The sequence below is a fragment of the Piliocolobus tephrosceles genome, chromosome 20, assembly GCF_002776525.5.
Source record: "Piliocolobus tephrosceles isolate RC106 chromosome 20, ASM277652v3, whole genome shotgun sequence".
Classification (NCBI taxonomy): Eukaryota; Metazoa; Chordata; class Mammalia; order Primates; family Cercopithecidae; genus Piliocolobus; species Piliocolobus tephrosceles.
Window position 1 is genome coordinate 4157280 of NC_045453.1, and position 22657 is coordinate 4179936.

The following is a 22657-nucleotide window of genomic DNA, read 5'->3' on the forward strand; positions in this document are numbered from 1 at the left end:
AGTTAAATTTTTAACATAACACAGACTTACCAGGAAATAGAAATAAAGCACAAAAAGGCACATAACTTAAAGCATTATGGTCAGTTTAAAATTGTATTAAAATAAATAAACAAAAGATGGTCACAGTAGTAACAAATTGGTGGTCTAAAAGATGAAATGGAAAAGATATTTCACAATGGAAAACAAAATACAATGAAATGAAAATTGTTAGCTGGGTTAATGCTTCCTGCACATTCCTCATGCTTTCATGAGAAAACCTGCTACACTCTTAAAGAAGGAAAAGTATTTTAAAGAACACTTTCCTGCCACCTCTACAAATAATAAGCTCAATAATTAGAAAGAAAAAAGTAGAAGTTACAATTAGAAACATAATAGAAGAAAATTTCTGAGAACTGAAGGAACACATGGGTTTTTAGATTGAGAGGATTCACCAAGTCCCAGGGATATCTGTGAGAAAAAGCACATATCTAGACACATATTACTTTTTTTTAAAATTGTATTTCCAGGACAAAAAGGCAATATCAGAAGTTTCTAGGCAAAAGATGCAAGATACCAACAAAGGAAAGAGAATCAAACCAACATCAGACTTCTCATCTGCAATTCTGGAAGAAACACAGTACAGTGGCCATGCACAATGGCTCATGCCTGTAATTCCAACACTTTAGGAGGTCAAGGCAAGAGGATTGCTTGAGGCCAGGAGTTCAAGACCAGCCTTGGCAACATAGAAATGTGTGCACCATGAAATAAAGCAACAAAATAAGTATGTAATGTAAAAACTACTAAAAATATAAGAACTTGTTTAAATGCTTAATCACATGGGGATTTTAATATAGTTCTCTGAGTATTTTACCCATCAAGTAAATAGAAAATAAGTAAGAATATTTACATTGATTAAGGGAGTGAAAAGCTTAATTTAATAGAGGACTTTGTCCCATATCATATGAAAGAACCAAGTTCTTTGGCAAAAAGAAATCATTTCTAAATTCCCAAAACCAAAGATTATCAGTCCCTTGTTTCTGACAATAGTCCATTAAGGCCAGAAATCAATCACAAACAAAAGTGACCAAAGGAAATAAACCACCTGGAAATTTATTCAGAAAAATAACATTAAGCCCCTCTTCTCAAGCTTTATTACTTCTTCTGTGGCCAAGCAGGCATGTAAGTATATGGTTATATGACTCCTTTCCACAGGGGCTGATAGAGGGTGAAAATGAAGCCTAAGAGAAACAAGACTGAGGTAGATCCTGGGTGACAGCTGGATGCAAAGTTTGCTCTGTGTGTTGGGGTTCATAGAAGTGACTGTACTCTTTCCAGGAGGCCTGTGTCAGAAGGAGCATTCCCATAGCCCTTCACCTACCCTGGGAAGAGGGCATTTCAGGCCCTGTTATAAGTATCCTTTCCCCAACTCTCCTGCCTGCTAGTCACTCTTCCTCTCTTGACCTCAGTGCTCCCATCTGTAAAATAAGGAAGTCTGACCTATTTTATTTCAAAGATCCTGATGTTATGCATTGTCTAAAAATGGGTTTATTAAGATGTGTTTAACAGATTTAAGATTTTTTAATGTGTTAAAAATATGTGCATCAGAAAAGAATATTAAAATATTAATATTATTATTATTTTCAGCCCAGAGGTCTTTTTTTTTTTTTTTAACACCTATTATGCCATGAATTCATAGGGAATAGGTTCCGGCAGCTCAGGCTCCTTCCCATTGGTTCTCACAAAGTGTGCTTCTCTGGGTGGAGCAGGCTGGCGCTTCAGTTGAACCCAGGTACCTTTCTCTTTGGCTTCTTTCTTTTTCTGATCATTTTCCTTCACGCGTTTCAGGAAGCTATCTCGGCTCTTAGAGTGTTTAATGTGCTCAATGCACACATTAATTCTCTTGGCAAGAATCTTGCCCTTAACTTGTTTGTTTACAACAATGCCAACAGCATGCTGGGTAACCCCAGTTTTGCCATGGTAACACTTGTGGGGCATTCCTTTTTGAACAGTACCCATTCCCTTGATGTCTACAATATCACCTTTCGTATAGATTCGCACATACGTGGCCAAAGGAACAACTCCATGTTTTCTAAAAGGCCTAGAGAACATATATCGGGTGCCTCTCCTCTTTCCCTTTGTGTTCGTCATTTTGGCGAATTACTGGAAGATGGCGGTTCCGGCCGAAAGGACTAAAATATTACTATTATTAAAAGAATACTAAAATATTCTTTGCTGAGCTTCCCTAAGTTTAAGCCCCTGACTCTGGAAACAAGGAGTTTTCAGTTGGTTCTGATGCAGTGTGATGAGTGCTAGGATAGAATGGGAGGAGCTATGAGTAGAGATCCCAACACTCCCATAGGAAGGTAGACTTCCCGGTTTGTGGATCCTCTGTGTATATACTTGCATGACAGTTTTACCTTTTCTTCCATTCTTCTGCCTGCCCTCAGTGTATCTAGAACAGAGCTCTGAGTGGGGAATAATCAGTTAATGCTACTGGCCAAAGGATCAATGTCCCTTTATACCTCTCTTTGCATCATTACCTATGACTCATGCCCTGGACTCCGCCCCATGGAAGCAAATAAAAACCTGAGTCCAGAGCCCTGTTGCAGGATGTTCTCAACTCCTGGATCTGCCATATCCTTCTCAAAGATCATGAAATTCTTGCTACTGGCTCTTACTGTATTTTTGGTCCTGTTCCAGATGTTCCCAGGTAAACAGAATCAAGGAAGAAGGGAAAAAGAGCTAGCATAGCGAACTGTCCGTGGAAGACTTAATACCTTTTCCTCCATTGAAATAGGGTTTTTAGGGATGGTTGAAATAGGCCTGAATTTATCAGAATGCTTTCCTCCTAGGACAAACCTAAGGCCCCATATTGGGAATGTGTATCTGGCCAGGATGCCTGGAACCGTAAAGTAGGGCAGGGTGTCTTACGAGAAGTCCCTTTCATACTCAGCTGTAACTTCAGCATCCCAAATTGCACGTGGTGCTTTGCGCCAATGTACCAATGACCCAACTGAGGGGCTGTCTGACTTCAGTTGTCTTTCTAATCTCTACCAAATCATGAGTCCTGAGGCCTTTCTTGGACATTAAGTTCTATTATCACTTCATACAAAGTTCCTGTACTCCTATTCTAGGATAAAAATATCTGCAGAGTAGCTATGTGGAAGAAAGTACAGGCCTTTCTGCTCCTTTCCAACCATAAAAGTCTGTGATTTTGTTAATGATTTCCAGCAAGATTTCACAAACAAATGGCCAGAGTTTTGAAACTACTGCTTATGAAGGCATGAATAATTTTTAGACAAGGTATCATTCTCCTCTTGTGCCTGACATTTAAAACCTTTTTTCTATGCATATATAAATCCACATAAATATACTGTACCTGTACTTCTTTTTTAACCAACAAAGGTAACTATACATTGCTCTAAAATTTTTTAAATTCAGCAATATATTCTCGACATCTTCCTTGTCAGCACATAAAATTTTGCCTCTTTGCTTCTGGAAGTTACATATTATTCCATCATGTGGATAGATCCTAGTTTATATATCTAATCTCTATTGAGTGTAAAATGAAATCTTACCAAATCTTTGATAAAACAAACAAAACCACAACTGACTTTTTGCACATATATTTTTATATATTTGGGTAAAAATGTCTAAACAAGTTCCTAGAAGTCAATTTGCTAGGTTGAGTAAGTGTATTATTTTGTTTTTCATGAGCACCTTTTCTAAGTCTCTGTGGGTCATACATGGCTGGATGAAATCACTTGCCTTCTAGGACAAAAAGTAAAAGCTTTAGAAAACTCAAATGAACTTTTTCATGAAAACCTAGAAAAATTTGGGCTGTGGCAACTTCTCAACGGTAACACTGGTGTGAAAGAAAAACTAAATACTTTAAATAGTGAAGGAAATGAACTTTTTGCCTAGAACTTTATATCCATCTACACTGCTATTTAATATAGGGGCATAATAAAAAATATTCTCAAGCATAGAAGGACTCAGAATGCTTGCCACATAAAGACTGGAGGAAAAACTCAAAAAGAGAAACAAATACAGAAGGATGTTGTAAATGATATATGAAAGGTAAGAATTACCAATTACTTGCAATTTTCTAGTTGACTTTAAAATTCGACTAGAAAGAGAGAAAGAATGTATCTGATAATTGCCCATAAATTTTAGATAATCACCATGGTTAAGGGAGGGGATGAGCAAAGCTCAGTGGAGAGAAAGCCAAGGCATATGAGAGCACTGCTAAAGTACTTGCCTTGGTAAGAGGTAAGATATAATTATTGATAAGTTTTAAATATCAATAAAGGTAGATTATTATGGACATGGGCTTTATACGATTGCTTATAGAATAAGAATAAAAATAAAGAATACATTTTATGTATTGGGACTGTGACTCACACCTGTAATCCCAGGACTTTGGGAAGCCCAGATGGGAGGATGGCATGAAGCCTGGAGTTGAAGGCCAGCCTGGGCAACATAGTGAGACCCCCATCACTACAAAAAAATGTTTTAATTAGCTGGCCATGGTGGTGCATACCTATAGTCCTAGCTAGTTGGGAAGCTGAGGCAAGAGCTCAGGAGGTCAGGGCTACAGTAAGTGAGCCATGATCATGCCACCACTACACTTCAGCCTGGGCAACAGAATGAGACCGTGTCTCTAAAAGATTATTATTATTATTATTATTTGTTGTTGTTGTTGTTAGTGAGCTACAAGAACATATTAGCAACTATTTCAGCTTTCAAATTTATAGAATGACAAATGACAGCACTTCATGGATAAGTCAGCAATAATATTTAGAGATCTTCAACTCAAATGTTAACACTTGATTGAGAACTACACATTGAAGGTCTGGCCAATGTATTCAATACACTTGAATTTACTGAATATATATTTATATCTGGACATTTCTGTGCTCAACAGAGAGTAAGCATCCCTTTGAGCTCATGCAAAACTTTGCAAAAATGTCCCACATTTAAGACCACAAAGAAAACTTCATTAAAGAATAGCATGCCAAAAAAAAAAGAATAGCATATAGGTTGTATTCCCCTACATAATCAATAAAATTAGAAATTAACAATAAAAGAATGACAAAGAACTCATATTTAGAAGCTAACACATTAGTCTGCAGCCATATCACCCTAAATGCGATCAATCTTGTCTGATCTCGGAAGCCAAGCAGGGTCAGGCCTTGTTGTGACTTGGAGAGAAACTAACACATTAGTAAATAAACTTTGGCCTACATAAGAAATCACATTTACTAACAAGCAAGTCACATGGATGAACCCAGAACAAAATGGTGAGGTAGACTCCCTGACTGTAATAAGAAGGCATCATAAAATTACACAGCAAAGAGCATGGATCTGAGGAGGAATAAAAAATTGGAATCTTTTTTACAGTCAGCCTACTAGGTGGTATTAGAAGTAAGGACAGCATTACCTTGGAGGGGAAGAGGAACATTAATGACTGGAAGAGGTCATGAAGAGGTTTTCTAATCCTTGTTACATGAGTAGTTTTTTCTAAGACGATTCATCCAGCTGTATACCAATAATTAGTGTACATTTCTGGAAGTATGTTCTACTTGCATTAAAACTTAACTTTCAAAACTCTGCATAGATTTGTTACATATAGTGTCTAGATGTATACTTTACTTAATCTTATCCAGATTTCCTTCAGCTGTTCTTCTTCTGTCCTTTTTTTCAGCATTCAAGCTGATTCTTCTATGTCCTTTGGTCATTTAACATGATATGTGGTATCACTGAAGTTATATAGGGTAGCAAATTTCAGCCATTGTTAGTTAAGTTCCCAAAAACCCTTTGGGAACTATTAAGATTAATAATACAATATCAAAGCATGATGAAATGGACAATGATATAAGATGCATTTCCCAACTTATTTTTCTTTTTTAATTAAAGTATGTGGCATTAGAAAAACTATTCAGATTCACTTAACAATCAACAGCCAGATTTTGTTGTTGGGTATCTAAGTGATGGTGGTTCTAAAAGTAAAAATTGTCAATTGCCTGTACTCTATCCCATGAGACTTGATAAATTCTATGACTTACCTACACGTTTTCTGTAAAATGACCAAATGCCTTTTACAAGCATTTCTCAAAAATAAAAGAAAGCAGATTTCCGTCCACCTTGAGGATGTTACATCTTTAGACTAAATGATCCTAAAATTAATATGGAACCATGAAAGACCTTGAATAGCAAAAGCAATCTTGAGCAAAAAGAACAAAGCTGATCACATCACACTACCTGACTTCAAAACATACTACAAAGTTATAGCAACCAAAACAATATAGTATTGGCATCAAAACAGACACATAGACCAGAAGAACAAAATAGAAAACCTAGAAATAAATTCACACATCTACGGCCAACTGATTTTAAACAAAGGTGCCAGGTACACACAATGACGAAAGGATAGCCTCTTCAATAAGTGGTGCTGGGAAAACTGGATATCCACATGCAGAAGGATGAAACCAGATTCCTTTTTCTAACCATATACAAGTATTAACTCAAAATGGATTAAAGTCTTAAATGTAAGACCCAAAACTACTGGAAGAAACATAGGGGAAAAGCTCCACAATATTGGTCTAGGCAAGGATTTTTTGTACAAAACCTCAAAAGCACAGGCAACAAAAGCTTGTCTAATCACATATAGACAAACGGTATTACATTAAACCAAAAACTTCTGCATAGCAAAGAAAATAACAAACAGAGCAAAGAGACGACCTACAGAATGCAGAATGTATTTATAAACCATACATCTGAAAAGGGACTAACATTCAAAACATGTAAGGAACTCAAAAACAAAAAAACAAATAACCCCATTTTAAAATGGGCAAAAAACCTGAATAGATATCTCTCAAACGAAGACATACAAATGGCCAACAGATATATGAATGCTCAACATCACTAAGCATAAGGGTAATGCAGGTCAAAACTACAAAGAGATATCACCTCACTCCATTCAGAATGACTGCTGTCAAAAAACCAAAAGATAACAAGTGTTGGTGAGGATGTGGTGAAAAGGGAACACTCACATACTGCTAATGAGAATGTAAATTAGTACAGCCATTATGGAAAACGGTTTGGAGGTTCCTCGAAAAATTAAGAATTAGTACGTGATCCAGCAATCCCACTACTGGGTATATATCCAAAGGAAATGAAATCAGTGTGTCAAAGAGATATGTGCAGTCGTGTTTGTTACGGCACTGTTCACAACAGCCAAGACATAGAGTCAACCTCAGTGTCCATCAACAAATGAATGAATAAAGAAAATGTAGGGGCCAGGCGCAGTGGCTCACGCCTACAATCCCAGCACTTCGGGAGGCCGAGGTGGGAGGATCACTAGGTCACGAGATCGAGACCGTCCTGGCTAACACGGTGAAACCCTGTCTCTACTAAAAAACACACGAAAAAAAACCTAGCCAGGCGTGGTGGTGTGTGCCTGTAGTCCCAGCTACTCCGGAGGCTGAGGCAGGAGAATGGCGTGAACCCAGGAAGCGGAGTTTGCAGTGAGCCGGAATGGCGCCACTGCACTCCAGCCTGAGCGATAGAGCAAGACTCCATCTCAAAAAAAAAAAAAAGAAAAGAAAAGAAAATGTGGCACATATACACAATGGAATATTATTCAGCCATTAAAAATGAATGACATCTTGTCATTTGCGGCAACGTGGATGAACCTGGAAGACACTATGTTAAGTGAAAATAAGCCAGGCACAGAAAGAAAAATACTATATGATTGCACTCATATGCGGAATCGAAAAAGTTGTTCTTATAGAAGTGGAGAGTAGAATAGTGGTTACCAGAGGATGGGGAAGGTGGAACAAAGGGAAAAAGGTGAGAAACTGGTCAATAAGTGTAAAACTATAGTTAGATAGGAAGAACAAGTTCTGGTGGTCTATTGCACAGTAATATGACCAGAGTTGAATACAGTGTGTATTTCAAAATAGCTAGAAAAGAGTTGTTTGGATATTCTCATCACAAAGAAATGATAAATGTTTAAGATAATGGATATGCTCATTTTCCCAATTTTATCATTATACAATTTATACATATATAGAAACATCACATTGTATCCCATAAATATGTACAATTACTAAGTGTTAATTATACATTTAAAAAATGGTTGTTGCCTCTTAAGAATTTATTAGTGTGTGGGTATTCTGGCTAATATATAAACTTTTTCTATAGTACAGTGGTCCTCAGTGTGGTTCTCCTGACCACCAGCATCAGCATCACCTGGAAACCTGTTAAAAGTGCAAATTTTTAAGCCCATTTCAGATCTACTGAATCAGAAACTCTGAGAGTGGGCCCAGCAACCTGTTTTAGCAAGCCCCCAGGGGAGATTATAATGTACGCTTAATTGTGAGAACTAGCAAATAATTTACTACAGCTATGGTTCTGAGATCTCTAGTTAAAACACCAATTTTCTTTTTGCTGCCTCATGGAGCAATTGTTTTTTAAAACACTTTGTTGAAATATGATTGATATTCAAAAGCTGTACATATTTAATGTATACAACTTATGAATTTGGAGGTAAGTATACACCTGTGAAACCATCATCGCCACAATCTATGGCATAAACCTGTCCATCACCCCTAAAAGTTTTCTCCTGCCTAGCGCAATCATGTTTAAGACATTTTAAGTGACAATTGTGGACCTAATTTAAGTTGAAATTCCTACACTTGTGGTATGGCGAATGTAAACAATTCAGCTGAGGTGGAATTAAATTAGCTTCCTTGGGCGGGCACAGTGGCTCACACCTACAATCCCAGCACTTTGGGAGGCTGAGGCGAGCAGATCACCTGAGGTCAGGAGTTCAAGACCAATCTGGCAACATGGTCTACTAAAAATATTAAAAAATTAGCCGGGTGTGGTGGCAGGCACCTGTAGTCCCAGCTACTCAGGAGACTGAGACAGGAGATTGGAGTGAACCCGGGAGGCGGAGCTTGCAGTGAGCCGAGATTGCGACACTGCACTCCATCCTGGGCGACAGAGCGAGACTCCGTCTCAAAACAAAAAACAAACAACAACAACAAAAAACGTAACTATGAGGGTTTTAAGAAGGTGACTTTAGCCGTGCAGTGACAGGATGAGTACAGAAGCCAAATTTTAGTAAGATGAGTGTGGGGGTAAGAAGAAAGAAAACTGATAAACCTCTAGCTAGATTAATCAGGAAAAAATTACTGGCAATGCTCATCTTGAACCTAGAAGCAAAAATTCTAAACAAAATTTTAGCAAATCATATCCAACAAAACATAAAAATAATAATACATCATGACCAAAGAATACATCCTACATAATATATAATCCTTTATGCCTCAGAAATGCAAGGTCAAGGAGGGGGTATAGCTCAGGGTTAGAGCACTGGACTGCAGACCAAGAAATGCAAGGTAATTTTAACATTCAAAAATTAAGCAATGTTGTAGCATCATTCACAATAGCCAAGACATGGAATCAACCTAAGGGTCCATCAGCAGATGAATGGATAAAGGAAATGTGGTACATGTACACAAGGAAATACTGTTCAGCCTTTAGAAAGAAGGAAGTCCTGTCATTTGCAACAACATGGATGAACTTGAACCTGGGGGACATTATGTTAAGCGAAATAAGGCAGGCACAGAAAAATAAATGATCTCACTTACGTGTGAAATCTAAAAAAGTCAGACTCAGGGAAGCAGGGAGAAGAAGGATGGTTACGGGGGGGGGGGGGGGGGGGAGGATTGGGGAGATGTTGGTCAAAGGATACAAAATTGCATAGACGGGAGGAATAAGTTCAAGAGATCTATTATACGACATTGTGACTGTCATTAATAACAATGAATTATATACTTGAAAATTCTGGCCTGTAATCGCAGCACTTTGGGAGGCCGAGACGGGCGGATCACGAGGTCAGGAGATCGAGACCATCCTGGCTAACCTGGTGAAACCCCGTCTCTACTAAAATACAAAAAACTAGCCGGGCAAGGTGGCGGACGCCTGTAGTCCCAGCTACTCAGGAGGCTGAGGCAGGAGAATGGTGTAAACCCAGGAGGCAGAGCTTGTAGTAAGCTGAGATCCGGCCACTGCACTCCAGCCTGGGTGACAGAGCAAGACTCTGTCTCAAAAAAAAAAAAAAAAAGAAAAAGAAAATTCTTAGAGAGTAGATTTTAAGTGTTCTTACCACAAAAAAAAGTGATACGTATGTGGTAATGCATATGTTAATAAGCTGGATTTAGCCATTTCACAATGTATACTTGTTAATATTTCAAAACATCATGTTGCATGCTATAATATATACAATTTTTATTTATCCATTAAAATAGATTTAAAAAGTAAAGTTATTCGTGTTTGAAATGAAAGAAAAAGGGGACCAAGGCAGGAGAATCACTCCAGGCCAAGAGTTCAAGAGCACCCTGGGCAACCCCCATCTCTACTAAATTTTTTTAAAGAAGAAAATCAAGCAATGTAATTCGCTGTATTAATGAAGCAAAAAAGAAAAATCATGTAATCACCTCAGTAGACACAGAAAATTGCAAGTTGACCGTTCCAATAATCTATTTCTGATAGAAATAAAATTTAAATAGAAGGGAACCTTTTCCACCTGAAAAGGAACATATAAGAAAAGCCTACAACTAACATCACGCTAAATAGGAAAAGACATAATGCTTTTTCCTGAAGAATGTCTGGTCTTACCATATCTAACACTGACTGCAATAAGGCAAGAAAAGGAAATCAGAGGTATCAAGACTCAGGGGCTGGGGGAAATAGTAAAACTCTATTAACAGATGACATAATTCTCTATATAGAAAATCCCAGGCCAGGCGCAGTGGCTCACACCACCAGCGCTCTGGGAGGTGCAGGCAGGCGGATCACGAGGTCAGGAGATGAAGACCATCCTGGCTAACACGGTGAAACCCCATCTCTACTAAAAACACAAAAAATTAGCCAGGCGTGGTGGCATGCTCCTGTAGTCCCAACCACTCGGGAGGCTGAGGCAGGAGAATCGCTTGAACCCAGGAGGTGGAGGTTTCAGTGAGCCGAGATCGTGCCACTGCACCCCAGCCTGGGCGACAGAGCAAAACTCTGACTCAAAAATAATAAAATAAAATAAAACAAAAATTAGAAAATCCCACTGACTATAGGAGAAAGCTACTAGAACAAATAGGAGAGTTTGGTAAAGTTGTAGCCTACAAGTTTGATATACAAAACCAGTTGTATTTCTATATGTCAGCAATAAACAATCAAATTAAATTTTTAAAATTATAATCTATAATAGCATCAAAAATATGGAATACCTAAGGGAAAATCTGACAAAAAGTAAGCAAAACCTGTTTATTAAAAACTATAAAATATTGTGGAGTGCAATTTAAGAAGACCTAAGTAAGTAGAAAGAAATATCATTTTTATGGACTGGAAAACTCAATATTGTGAAGATGTCAGTTTTCTCCAAATTGGTCTATAGATTCGGTGCAATTGCCATTAATATGCCAGTATGATTTTATGCAGAAATTGACAAACATTTTAAAATTTATATGAAAATGCAAATGATACAGTATAAACAAAACAACTTTACATGTGGAAAGATTTTCAAAATCATTATTAATTAAGGAATTAGAAATTAAGAACAGCTGGGTGTGGTGGCTTATGCCTGTAATCCCAGCACGTTGGGAGGCCGAGGTGGGCAGATCCCCTGAGGTCAGGAGTTCGAGACCAGCCTGGCCAACATGGTGAAACCCAATCTCTACTAAAAATACAAAAATCAGTCAGACATGGTAGTGGGTGCCTGTAATCCCAGCTACTTGGGAGGCTGAGGCAGGAGAATCACTTGAACCCAGGAGGCGGAGGTTCCAGTGAGCTGAGATCATGCCACTGCACTCCAGCCTGGGCAACACAGCAAGACTCTGTCTCAAAAAAATAAATAAATAAGACCATAATGAGATGCTGTATTAGTCTGTTCTCACACTCACTGTTATGAAGAAATACCCGAGACTGGGTAATTTATAAAAGAAAGAGGTTTAATTGACTCACAGTTCTGCATTGCTGGGGAGGCCTCAGGAAATTTACAATCACAGCAAAGGCAAAGGAAAAGCAGGCATCTTCTTCACAGGGTGGCAGGACGGAGTGAGTGTAAGGAGGGGAAATGCCAAATGCTTATGAAACTGTCAGATCTTGTGAGACTCACTCAGTATCATGAGAATGGCATGGGGGAACCACTCCCATGATCTGATTACCTCCACCTGGTCCCACCCTTGACACGTGGGGTTTATAATTCAAGATGAGATTTTGGGTGAGAACACACAAACCACATCATTCTGCCCCTGGCCCCTCCAAAACCTCATGTTCTCACTTTTCAAAAGACAATCATGCCTTTCCAACAGTCCCCTGAGTCTTCGCTCATTCTAGCATTAATTAAAAAGCCCGAGTCCAAAGTCTCATCTGAGACAAGGCAAGTCCCTTCTGCCCATGAATCTGTAAAACTGAAAGCAAGTTAGTTATTTCCTAGATGCAATGAGGGTACAGGCATTGGGTAAATACATCCGTTCCAAATGGGAGAAATTGTCCAAAACAAAGGGGCTACAGACCCCATGCAAGTCTGAAATCCAATAGGGCAGTCATTGTACCTTAAAGTTCCAAAATAATCTCCTTTGACTCCATGTCTCACATCCAGGCCATGCTGATGCAAGAGGTGGGCCCCCACAGCCTTGAACAGATCTCTGTACAATTACTAGAATGACTAAAATTAAAAAGACTGACTATACCAAGTACTGGTGAGGATATGAAGGAATTGAAACCCTTATACATTGAGAATGGAAAATGATACAACCACTTTGGAAAACAGATCCTAATATGTTAAAGACTTTCCTAATATGTTAAAGTCATAGAATACTCCCTACCTCTGTGGGAAACCGTACCTGCCATGCAATTCAGCCAATCTACTCCTAGGTATTTTTCCCATAAGACCAAAAATCATATCTGCACACAAAGACTTGTACATGAATGTTCATAGCGTCCTCACTTGTGATAGTCAAAACTGGAAACAAATCAAATGTCTGAATGCATAAACTGTGGTTTACTCATACAATGGAATACTACTCAGCAATAAAAGGAGTAAATTGGTGAAACATGTTACATGGCTGATTCTCAAATAATGCCAATGACTTATAGAAACCAGATAAAAAAGAGTACCTACTCTGTGGCTACACTTATATAAAATTCTGGAGAACGCAAACTAATGTATAGTTATATCTACAAAATAGATCAGAGGTCTTCTGGGGATGGAGGGAGAAGACAAGGAGAGGCAGGAGGGAGGTATTCCTAAGGGACATGAAGAATGTTTGGGGGTAGTAGAAATGTTCACTTTCTTGATTGTGATGAAGGTTTCATGAGTACATACCTGTCAAAATTATCAAATTACATACTTTAGACACTGGAAGTTTGTTGTTTGTTAATTATATCTCAATAAAGCTGTTAAAAAAAATAAGAACTTGGCTGGGCATGGTGGCTCACGCCTGTAATCCCAGCACTTTGGAGAAAATATAATGGGAGTTGACATCACATAGGGTCTTGCAGGTCTTTGAAAGAAAGCCATTCAGAAACTTTGATCACAGGATGATAAGAGAAATGCAGATTAAAACAACAGTATGAGGGAGGCTGTGGCAGGCGGATCATTGAGGTCAGGAATTGGAGACCAGCCTGGTCAACATGGCAGAACCCCATCTTTACTAAAAGTACAAAAATTAGCCGGGCATGGTAGCGCGCACCTGTGGTCCCAGCTACTCAGGAGGCTGAGGCAACAGAATCGCTCAAACCCAGGAGGTGGAGGTTGCAGTGAGCTGAGATCTCACCACTGCACTCCAGCCTGGGCAACAGAGTGAGACGCTGTCTCAAAAAAAAGAAGAAGTAGAGGGAGAGGGAGAGGGAGAGGAAGAGGCAGAGGGCGAGAGAGGGAGAAGAAGAAAGAAGAAGAAAAGTTCAGATATATTTCTTAATGGATATGGCCTGGATATATCCCTTGACAAGAGTGGCTGGCTGTGGGCACTGGGCCAGGGACTCACTGGACACCATGGACTGCACCCACCTAGCTTCTCCCCTGTGATGAGTCCTTCCCCTTCAGGGCTTTTTTTTTTTTTTAACAGCCCTTCTCCATTCCCACCACCACCGCCATCTCAGATATGAGATCAGGCTCTGTGAATTGGGGTAGGGGTAATCTAGATTTTCCTGCTTTTCTGTAGCATGAGCGAAAAAAGGTGTTTCTCAAGTTCTTAAGTTTAGAAAGAGTCAGGGATCTCTGCAATTATCAGGACATGTAGAGAAACCATTCATAAAATTAGGAACATAGATTTTTATGCTTAGAAGGAACTAGAAAAGACATTCTTTATTCTATATAGAAATCCATCCTATTTAATCACTTAGGCCCTGCTTGAAAAATGAATTATAGAATACCGCCTCCCTCCCTGGGAAACCATTCCATAGTGAGAGAGCTCTGCCTGTTAGAACATATTCATCTAAAATTAATTTGGAGACCAAGTGCAGTGGCCCATGCCTATAATTCCAGCACTTTGGGAGGCCAAGGAGGGAGGATCACTTGAATTCAGGAGTTTGAGACTAGCCTGGGCAACATAGTAAGACCTGTCTCTACAAAAAAAAATAAAAAATAAAAAATATTCGGGCATGGTGGTGAATACCTGTGCGTCCCAGCTACCCAGGATGCTGAGGTGGGAGGATTGCTTGAGCTCAGGAGATTGAGGCTGCAATAAGCTGTGATTGCACCACTGCACCCTAGCCTGGGCTACACAGCGAGATCCTGTCTCAAAAAAATAAAAACATAAAACAAAATTAATTTGAAAATAGCAGGGATTTTTTTTTTTCTTTTTTTTCTTTTTTTTTTTTTTTGAGACAGCCTGTTGCCCAGGCTGGAGTGCAGTGGCACGATCTCGGCTCACTGCAACTTCCGCCTCCTCGGTTTAAGTGATTCTCCTGCTTCAGCCTCCTGAGTAGCTTAGATTACAGGCACCCGCCACTACGCCCAGCTAGGGAATTTTTTTTAATGACATTAGGTAGCATCCCCCTTTGAGTCTTATAAATGATCTCCCTCAAACTTCTGCAGCAAGTGACTTATTGGGCAAGTCACTTTCCCTGGTGGGCACATATGTGAAAGAGGGATTTGGCTTATAGATTGACATGTGTTCATTTTCGTTTATTTCCACAAACCTTCACTGACAGCATGCTTTGTGCCTTGGGGACTCAAAAATGAAAGACACGTTCCCTACTCTCAGGAATTTCACAGCCCAGTGCAGGGAGACACACAGATAAGTAGACCATTCAAAAGCAGGTTTATGCTAGAATGAAAGGGACTGTGAAGAAGGGCTGAGCCCTAACGAGAGATCAAGAGATTGGGGAAAGTTAGGGAAGATGTCCCAGTGTGAATCTTCCCACTCCATTGCTCCAAACACCTCCTCAAAGCCTGTGACTTGTAACCCTCCGAATGCCCTCCCAGTGCCTGGATCAAATGCTCAGCCTGTGTGCCACACAATAGACTGATGTTATGCATCGATAAACTCTTAGACATCCGGCTGGTTCTGTGCCCATCCCTCTGCCCCCACTGCAGAGAGGCCAATAAAACTCTTGTTCAGACTCACACTGCACACAGCATTCTGAACTTCTAGATCTACCATCTCCTGTTTCCCAAGCACCATGAAACTCCTGCTGTTGGCTCTTCCTATCCTTGTGCTCCTACCCCAAGTGATCCCAGGTAATCAGAGGTCAGGGAAGCTACGAAAATAGAGGTGTAGTGGGTCCAGAGATAACTAGTTTGTAAATGGTCACAAAACTAGTAAGTGGCTGTATGGGAAACAGTTTCCTCCACTACACTCAACAATTCCAACACTTCTGTGACCAAATGTATGAGCTTTTTTCCCATACCAACCAATTCTCCAACACCCCAGACATGGAGTAGGTGTCCTAAATTATGACTCCAGCTTCGTGGCGTTAGCACAGACCCTACAGGTTAAGGGTTCAGGCCCACAAGACCTGCTTCAGATGCCAGTTGCAAGCAGTGGATCCCCAGGTTATTCATACTTCTGTCCATCCTGGCTACAAATCGGACCCCCTCCCTCAGGTTTGATAGTTTGCTAGGATGGCTCACAGAACTCAGGGAAACACTGAATTTACTGGTTTATTATTCAAAAGGATATGAGGCTGGATGTGGTGGCTCACACCAGTAATCCTAGCACTTTGGGAGGAGGAGGATCACTTGAACCCAGGAGTTCAAGACCAGCCTGGGCAATATAGTGATCATGAGGTCAGGAGATCAAAACCATCCTGGCTAACACGGTGAAACCCCATCTCTACTAAAAATACAAAAAATTAGCTGGGCGTGGTGGCAGGCACCTATAGTCCCAGCTACTCGGGAGGCTGAGGCAGGAGAATGGTGTGAACCCGAAGGCAGACCTTGCAGTGAGCCAAGATCGTGCCACTGCACTCCAACCTGGGTGACAGAGCAAGACTCCGTCTCAAAAAAAAAAAAAAAAAGCATACGATAAAGGATACAACAGGTAACCGGTAACTGCCCAGATAAAGAAGTATATAGGGCCGGGTGTGGTGGCTCACACCTGTAATCCCAGCACCTTGGGAGGCCAAGGCAAGTGGATCACAAGGTCAAGAGTTCGAGGCTGGTCAACATGGTGAAATCCTGTCTCTACTAAAAATACAAAAATTAGCCGGGCATGGTGGCAGATGCCTGTAATCCCAGCTACTTGGGAGGCTGAGGCAGGAGAATCGCTTAAACCCAGGAGGCAGAAGTTGCCGAGATCGTGCCATTGCACTCCAGCCTGGACAACAAGAGCAAAACTCTGTCTCAAACAAAAAAAAAATATGTAGGAGGCTGGACACAGTGGCTCAAGCCTGTAATCCCAGCAGTTTAGGAAGCCAACGCAGGTGGATCCCCTGAGGTCAGGAGTTCGAGACCAGCCTGGCTAACATGATGAAACCCCCGTCTCTACTAAAAATACAAAAATTAACTGGGCATGATGGTGGGCACCTGTAATCCCCGCTACTCGGGAGGCTGAGGCAAGAGGATTGCTTGAACCCAGGAAGCAAAGGATGCAGTGAGCCTAAATTGTGCCACTGCACTCCAGTCTGGGCAACATAGCAAGACTCTGTCTTTAAAAAAAAAAAAAAAATACGTAGAGCAAAGTCTGGAGGGGTCCCAGGGAGTTGGAGTGTGCCATCCTTCTGGTGTGCTGGATGTGTTCACCAACCTGGAAGCTCTCTGAACCTCGTACTTTAGGGATTTTTATGGAAGCTTCATCACATAAGCATTATCAATTATTAGCTCAATCTCCAGCTCCTCTCCCTACTCCAGAGGATGAGGGTGGGACTGAAAGCTCCAAGCTCATAATGATGGCTTTGTCTTTCTAGGGACCGGTCCCCATCCAGGAGCCCACCAAGTGTTGCCTCATTAGAACAGAAAACACTTCTGTCACCGAGGAAATTAGAAGGGTTTTAAGAGCTCTGGCCAGGAGCCAGGGAGGAACACCAGTGCATATTTCTTAGTGGAAGATCTAGGATTTTAAATTTTGTAATTCTTAGGTGCTTCCCTAAGTAGAAAAGGAGAGTTATGCGGTGGGATTCTTTTAAGAAGAGACCAGAGATTCCCTACTTCCTGCCTCATTCATGAACTGCACCTTGAGGCTTGTTTTGGAAATGTGCATTTCCAAATAGAAGACGGGCATTAGAGTTGTATGGCAGCAGGAGTGGGAAGGTGGGCTCAAGCCAAGGCCTACGTCCCTGAGTGGCTGTCACCCATTCTAACATCCTGATTAGAACTTTCGTGCAGAAGTGTGCCTCCACTCTGGCTCCTTCAGCTCGCTATGCCAAGTGCCTACAAAGATAAAAGTCAAACCAGCCTTCCCCAGGATCAAGGGAGAACCTGAGCAGGAGTGCTCTAGCTGGCAAGGCCCCAGAAAAGGCTGCATGGGCTGAGCTGGAGTCAGGAGTCATTTCAGTGCAGTGGGCCCTTTGTCTCCAAGGGTACTAATCCCCCTAATGGGGAAGCAGCAAGAGGGTGTGGTTAAATCTTAATGAAAGGTGGGACTGAAGGTAACACACTGATCAAAGACAATTCAGCCGGAGTCACATTCTTTATCCTAGACCAGTGACTCTCAAGCTTGGGCACGGACTGTGGCTCATGCTTGTAATCCCAACACTTAGGGAGGCGGAGGCGGGAGGATCAATTGAAGCCAGGAGTTTGAGACCAGCCTAGGCAGCACAGTGAAACCTCATCTCTACAAAAAAAATGTTAAAATTAGCCATGAGTGCTGGTGCACACCTGTAGTCCTAGCTACTCAAGGTTGAGAAGGGAGGATTACTTGAGCCTGGGTCTAGGTTGCACTGAGCTATAATTGTGCCACTGCACTCTATCCTGGGTGACAAAGCAAGACCCCGTTAAAAAAGAAATCAAGCCTGGGCATGCATTGGAATCACCTGGAAGCATGAAAACAGATTGCCGGCCTACCCCCAGAGTATGATTCCGTGGATCTGGGATGCAGCCTGAGAATTTGCATGTCTAACAAATTCCCACTGAGGCTGCAGGTCTAGGGACCACACTTGGAGACCACTGTCCAGATACTGCTATTCAAAGTGTCCCCAGACTGGCAACATGGGGGTCACCTGGGAGCTTATTAGAAATGCAAAATATTGAAGTCCGCCCCAGACCTTCTGAATCAGAGCCTGCAGTTTAACAAGATCTCCAGGTGATTTCTATGCACACTAAATGTTGAGAAGGCACTGCTTCCCAAACTCGGCAGTCAAGGGAATCTCTTGGTTTAAAATTTAGATTCCTGGGCTCCCTGTCTGGTGACTTGGATTTACGAAGGTTTGGGAGATCCCAGAAATTACTACAATTAAGCCCGGTTGAGTGATTGTTATGGTCAGGCCAGCATGGGAACTCCTGCTCATTTTCCTCAGTCCTGTGTTCCTTGGACAAGACCATGCCACAAAGCCAGAGAAAAACCTTTTGCTCCAGGATCATGACAAGGCAGCAGCTGCTCCCCTAGAAACAGGAACTCGGGGAAGGTGGCTCCTCCACGGTCTGTGATGCCGTCAGAGGAAACGGGTGGTTGTGAGAACCAGAGTCTGCAGTCAGAGCTAGAGCTCCAAGGACCCCACGCCTGTGTCTCTGTGACAGAGCTCAAAGGGCCCTGGGCCTTCCTTCCCTGGCTCGGCTGTGTTTGGGAGGGTTCCCCAATCCAGAAACCCTCAGGAGCATGGGGCGGCTGATCCACCCCTGCTGTACAAACTGCTGACTGCAGACGGATGCTGAGCTACCCAAACCGACACCTAGCCTCTCCCTGAAGCTCCTTCCAGGCTGAGAGAGTTCTGGGTGTCCTAGGACCAAGGACACTGGCAGGCTTCCAGAAGGGGCCCCAAAGCCCTAACCTGTCCAGCCACAGCATGCGTCTCAGCAGAGCCATCTTCCCAAGCCTGTGATGACAAATCAGTAAGTATGCTTGCTTTTGTTCTCAGATGGCCTAGAGCCAGGTGAGGAAGAATGGTCTCCCCGGCTCAGACTGGGTCTGGGCTTTATTTGCCATTGGGAAAAAAAACAGCTCAAGGAGAAGGGAGAGTGGCTGTAAAGAGGGGTGGTTTCTGGGGCTCCCAGAAGAACCAAGACCCACCTGCTCCACCTTTGACTGCCTCTTGGAGCTTACGCTCTACCCTGCAGCTTGTCTTCACGCCCGTCCTAGTCCCATCTCAGCTGCACATTTGCTGTGTGACTTTGGGCCCCTCTCTGCGCTGCAGTGAGACTCCAAAGGCAGGAATGTGAGGGCTATCATCTCTTAAGACAGTTCAGCTAGAGAGCCTACAGTGAAATCTCACTCTCAAAAGGGTGATATTTCTCAGTTGAAAGAAAGGGAGAGATCTCCCTTTAACTCGATCCAAATTCATTATTATTTTTTGTTGAGTTGGGGTCTCGTTCTGTCACCCAGGCTGGAGTGCGGCGGCATAATCATGACTATAGACTTGAACCCCTGGGCTCAAGTGTAGTGGTGCAGTCCTCGCTCATTGCACCCTGGAACTCCTGGGTTCAGGGGATCCTCCCACCTTAGCCTCCCAAGTAGCTGAGACTACAGGCATGTACCACCATACCCAGCTAATTTGTTATATTTTTGTAGAGATGGCGGGGGCCAGGGGGAGGTCTCACTATGTTGCCCAGGCTGGTCTCAAACTCCTGGCCTCGAGCAATCCTCCTGTCTCAGCCTCCTGAATTGCTGGGATTATAGGCATGAGCCACCGTGCCTGGTCAAATTCATCACTCTTACACCCACTACTGAAAAATGATCTTCAGAAGCACAAAATACACATGACAGCAGGCCCAGCCCTGCACGAATGGGCTATGTGACCAGAAGCACAAGGTTGTCCTCTCAGGGAGTTGGTCACTGTATCTGAAATGGGGCCCAAGTGAGACATTGAAAAAAAAAAAAAACAACCAATATTCTGGGCAGTGAGCTGATCTCGGCTGCCGTTGACTAACTTTTTCCTTTCACCCGATACCTCATGTCCTCCGGAAAGTGCCTGGCACATAGTAAGATTTTCAAAAATTTGTGTACTTAATGATTAGATGCTGTCTTATAAAAGTTGTGGCTAATACTGCCTCCTCCTCGTCTGGCCTATCGCATGGTCTTTATTTTGCCCCCGGGGGCTTATTGGCCTTGACCTGACCAAGTCCTTGACCAGGCGAAGGGAGCTGCAGAGACTTTGGGGAGGCTTCCAGCCTGAGTACAGCTCCACTGTCTCTGTCTGCCTTTGGGCCCAGCCCCCAGCTCCACCTGCGGCAGGAAGGAGTCTCTCGGCCTATTGCAGGTGGTGACTGTGGTCTTCCTGAAGGAGGGGAAAGGAAACTAAGCCTTACTGAGCACCCACTCTGTGCCGGACTCCTGCAACTCTCCCCACAGCCCTGTGGCGCCTGTGGTGCACCTCATTCACAGATGAGATGCAGGAAGCTTGCATGCTTTGCCTGAGGCCACACAGCTCCAACCAGGTTCAAGTGGGTACTCATGCTACCCAAGCCAGAGGTTCTCTCCCTGGGGTTTCCTGGTCTTGGGTTTGTAAAATTCCTCCTCAGGAGGATCGCTTGAGCCCAGGAGTTCAAGACCAGCCTGGGCAACACAGCAAGACCCCAATAATGTAAAACAAAAACAAAAAACCTCCTCAAGAACAGCAGCACCATTTCAGTGTACCCAGGCTGCAGGATCCTAAAACTCTGAGCAGGAAGTGGCTGTCAGGACTCATTTCCATGCAGCAAGCAGGTATTGGGTGTTTGTTTGTTTGTTTGTTTGTTTTGAGGCAGGGCGGGTACAGAGTCTCATTCTGTCACCCAGGCTGCAGTGCAGTGGCACAATCTCGGCTCACTGCAGCCCCTGCCTCCCAGGTTCAAGCAATTCTTTTGCCTCAGCCTCTCAAGTAGCTGGGATTACAGGCACCCACCACCACACCCGGCTCATTTTTGTATTTTTAGTAAAGACAGGGTTTCACCATGTTGGCCAGGCTGGTCTCAAACTCCTGACCTCATGTGATCTGCTCGCCTCAGCCTCCCAAAGTGCTGGGGATTAAGGGGTGAGCCGCCGCACCTGGCCCAGGTATTGTTATTCCCATGTCAACGACATGAGGCTGAAGAACAGAGAGGCTGTTCCATCCGCTAAGGTAGGATCTTTACTCCCCAGACAGGACTGGCCCAGGAGGCCACAGAAATCACTCCATGATATTGATGGACACCTGTCCTCATCCAGGAAGGAGCCCACTCTGTCACCACCAGATTCAGTGAGCTCCTCCGGAGTGAGGAGCATGGGTTCCCCTCCAGGGACTGCCAGCCCTTGGCAGGTGCCTGACACAGAGCAGGAACTCCGTGAACACCAGCCGAACTGGGCCAAATGTAAAATTGTGCCTTGTCCCTACTGAAAAGAATGAAACCATCTGAAAAGAAATACAAAGCTCTGCCTCTCACTCCGCAAACACTTTAATATAGTGTTTGGAAAAATCAACACTACCCTGGAAATCTGGGGATTTAAACTATTCTAAGGATAAGACACCTGTCCGAAGAGCTAACAGTCTCATTTAGTTAATGTGTGCTGAGTGCTTCCCTAAATGCTGAGTAATAGGCAAACAAAGGAAGTTCTTGTCGTCATGCAGTTACAGGATAGTGGCAGATTAAAGAAGTAAACTCTAAAATGAATGAGGAAAACTTCCCAAGAGGCTGGGTCCTATGGCTCACACCTGTAATCCCAGGACTTTGGGAAGCTGAGGTGGGAGGATTGATGGAGCCCAGGAGTTCAAGAACAGCCTAGGCAACATGGCCAGAGCCCATAACTTAAAAAAAAGTAAAAGAGCCGGGTGCAGTGGCTCACGCCTGTAATCCCAGCACTTTGGGAGGCTGAGGTGGGCGGATCGCCTGAGGTCAGGGGTTCGAGACCACCCTGACCAATATGAAGAAACCCTGTCTCTACTAAAAATACAAAATTGGCCAGGCGTGGTGGCGCATGCCTGTAATCCCAGCTACTCGGGAGGCTGAGGAAGGAGAATCACTTGAAGCCAGGAGGCGGAGGTTGTGGTGAGCCGAGATTGCGCTATTGTAATCCAGCCTGGGCAACAAGAGTAAAACTCTGTCTCCAAAAAAAAAAAA

General features: G+C 42.6%; 1 protein-coding gene and 1 long non-coding RNA gene across 2 annotated transcripts in view; one reads left to right on the forward strand and one right to left on the reverse strand.

The window, feature by feature from the left end:
* Positions 1 to 1951: 1951 nt before the first annotated feature.
* LOC116418557 lies at positions 1952 to 17247 on the reverse strand. Its single transcript, XR_004228646.1, has 3 exons — positions 17238 to 17247; positions 4071 to 4076; positions 1952 to 2139 (listed from the first exon to the last, which is right to left on the reverse strand). It is a non-coding gene; the product is annotated as an uncharacterized LOC116418557 (long non-coding RNA).
* DEFB118 (defensin beta 118) overlaps positions 15623 to 22657 on the forward strand; it is a 74989-nt gene continuing 67954 nt past the window's right edge. The window contains exon 1 of the mRNA XM_023220583.3: positions 15623 to 15730. Within this exon, the coding sequence (XP_023076351.1) occupies positions 15673 to 15730 (58 nt within the window). The 5' untranslated portion in view covers positions 15623 to 15672. The remainder of the gene's footprint in view (positions 15731 to 22657) is intronic.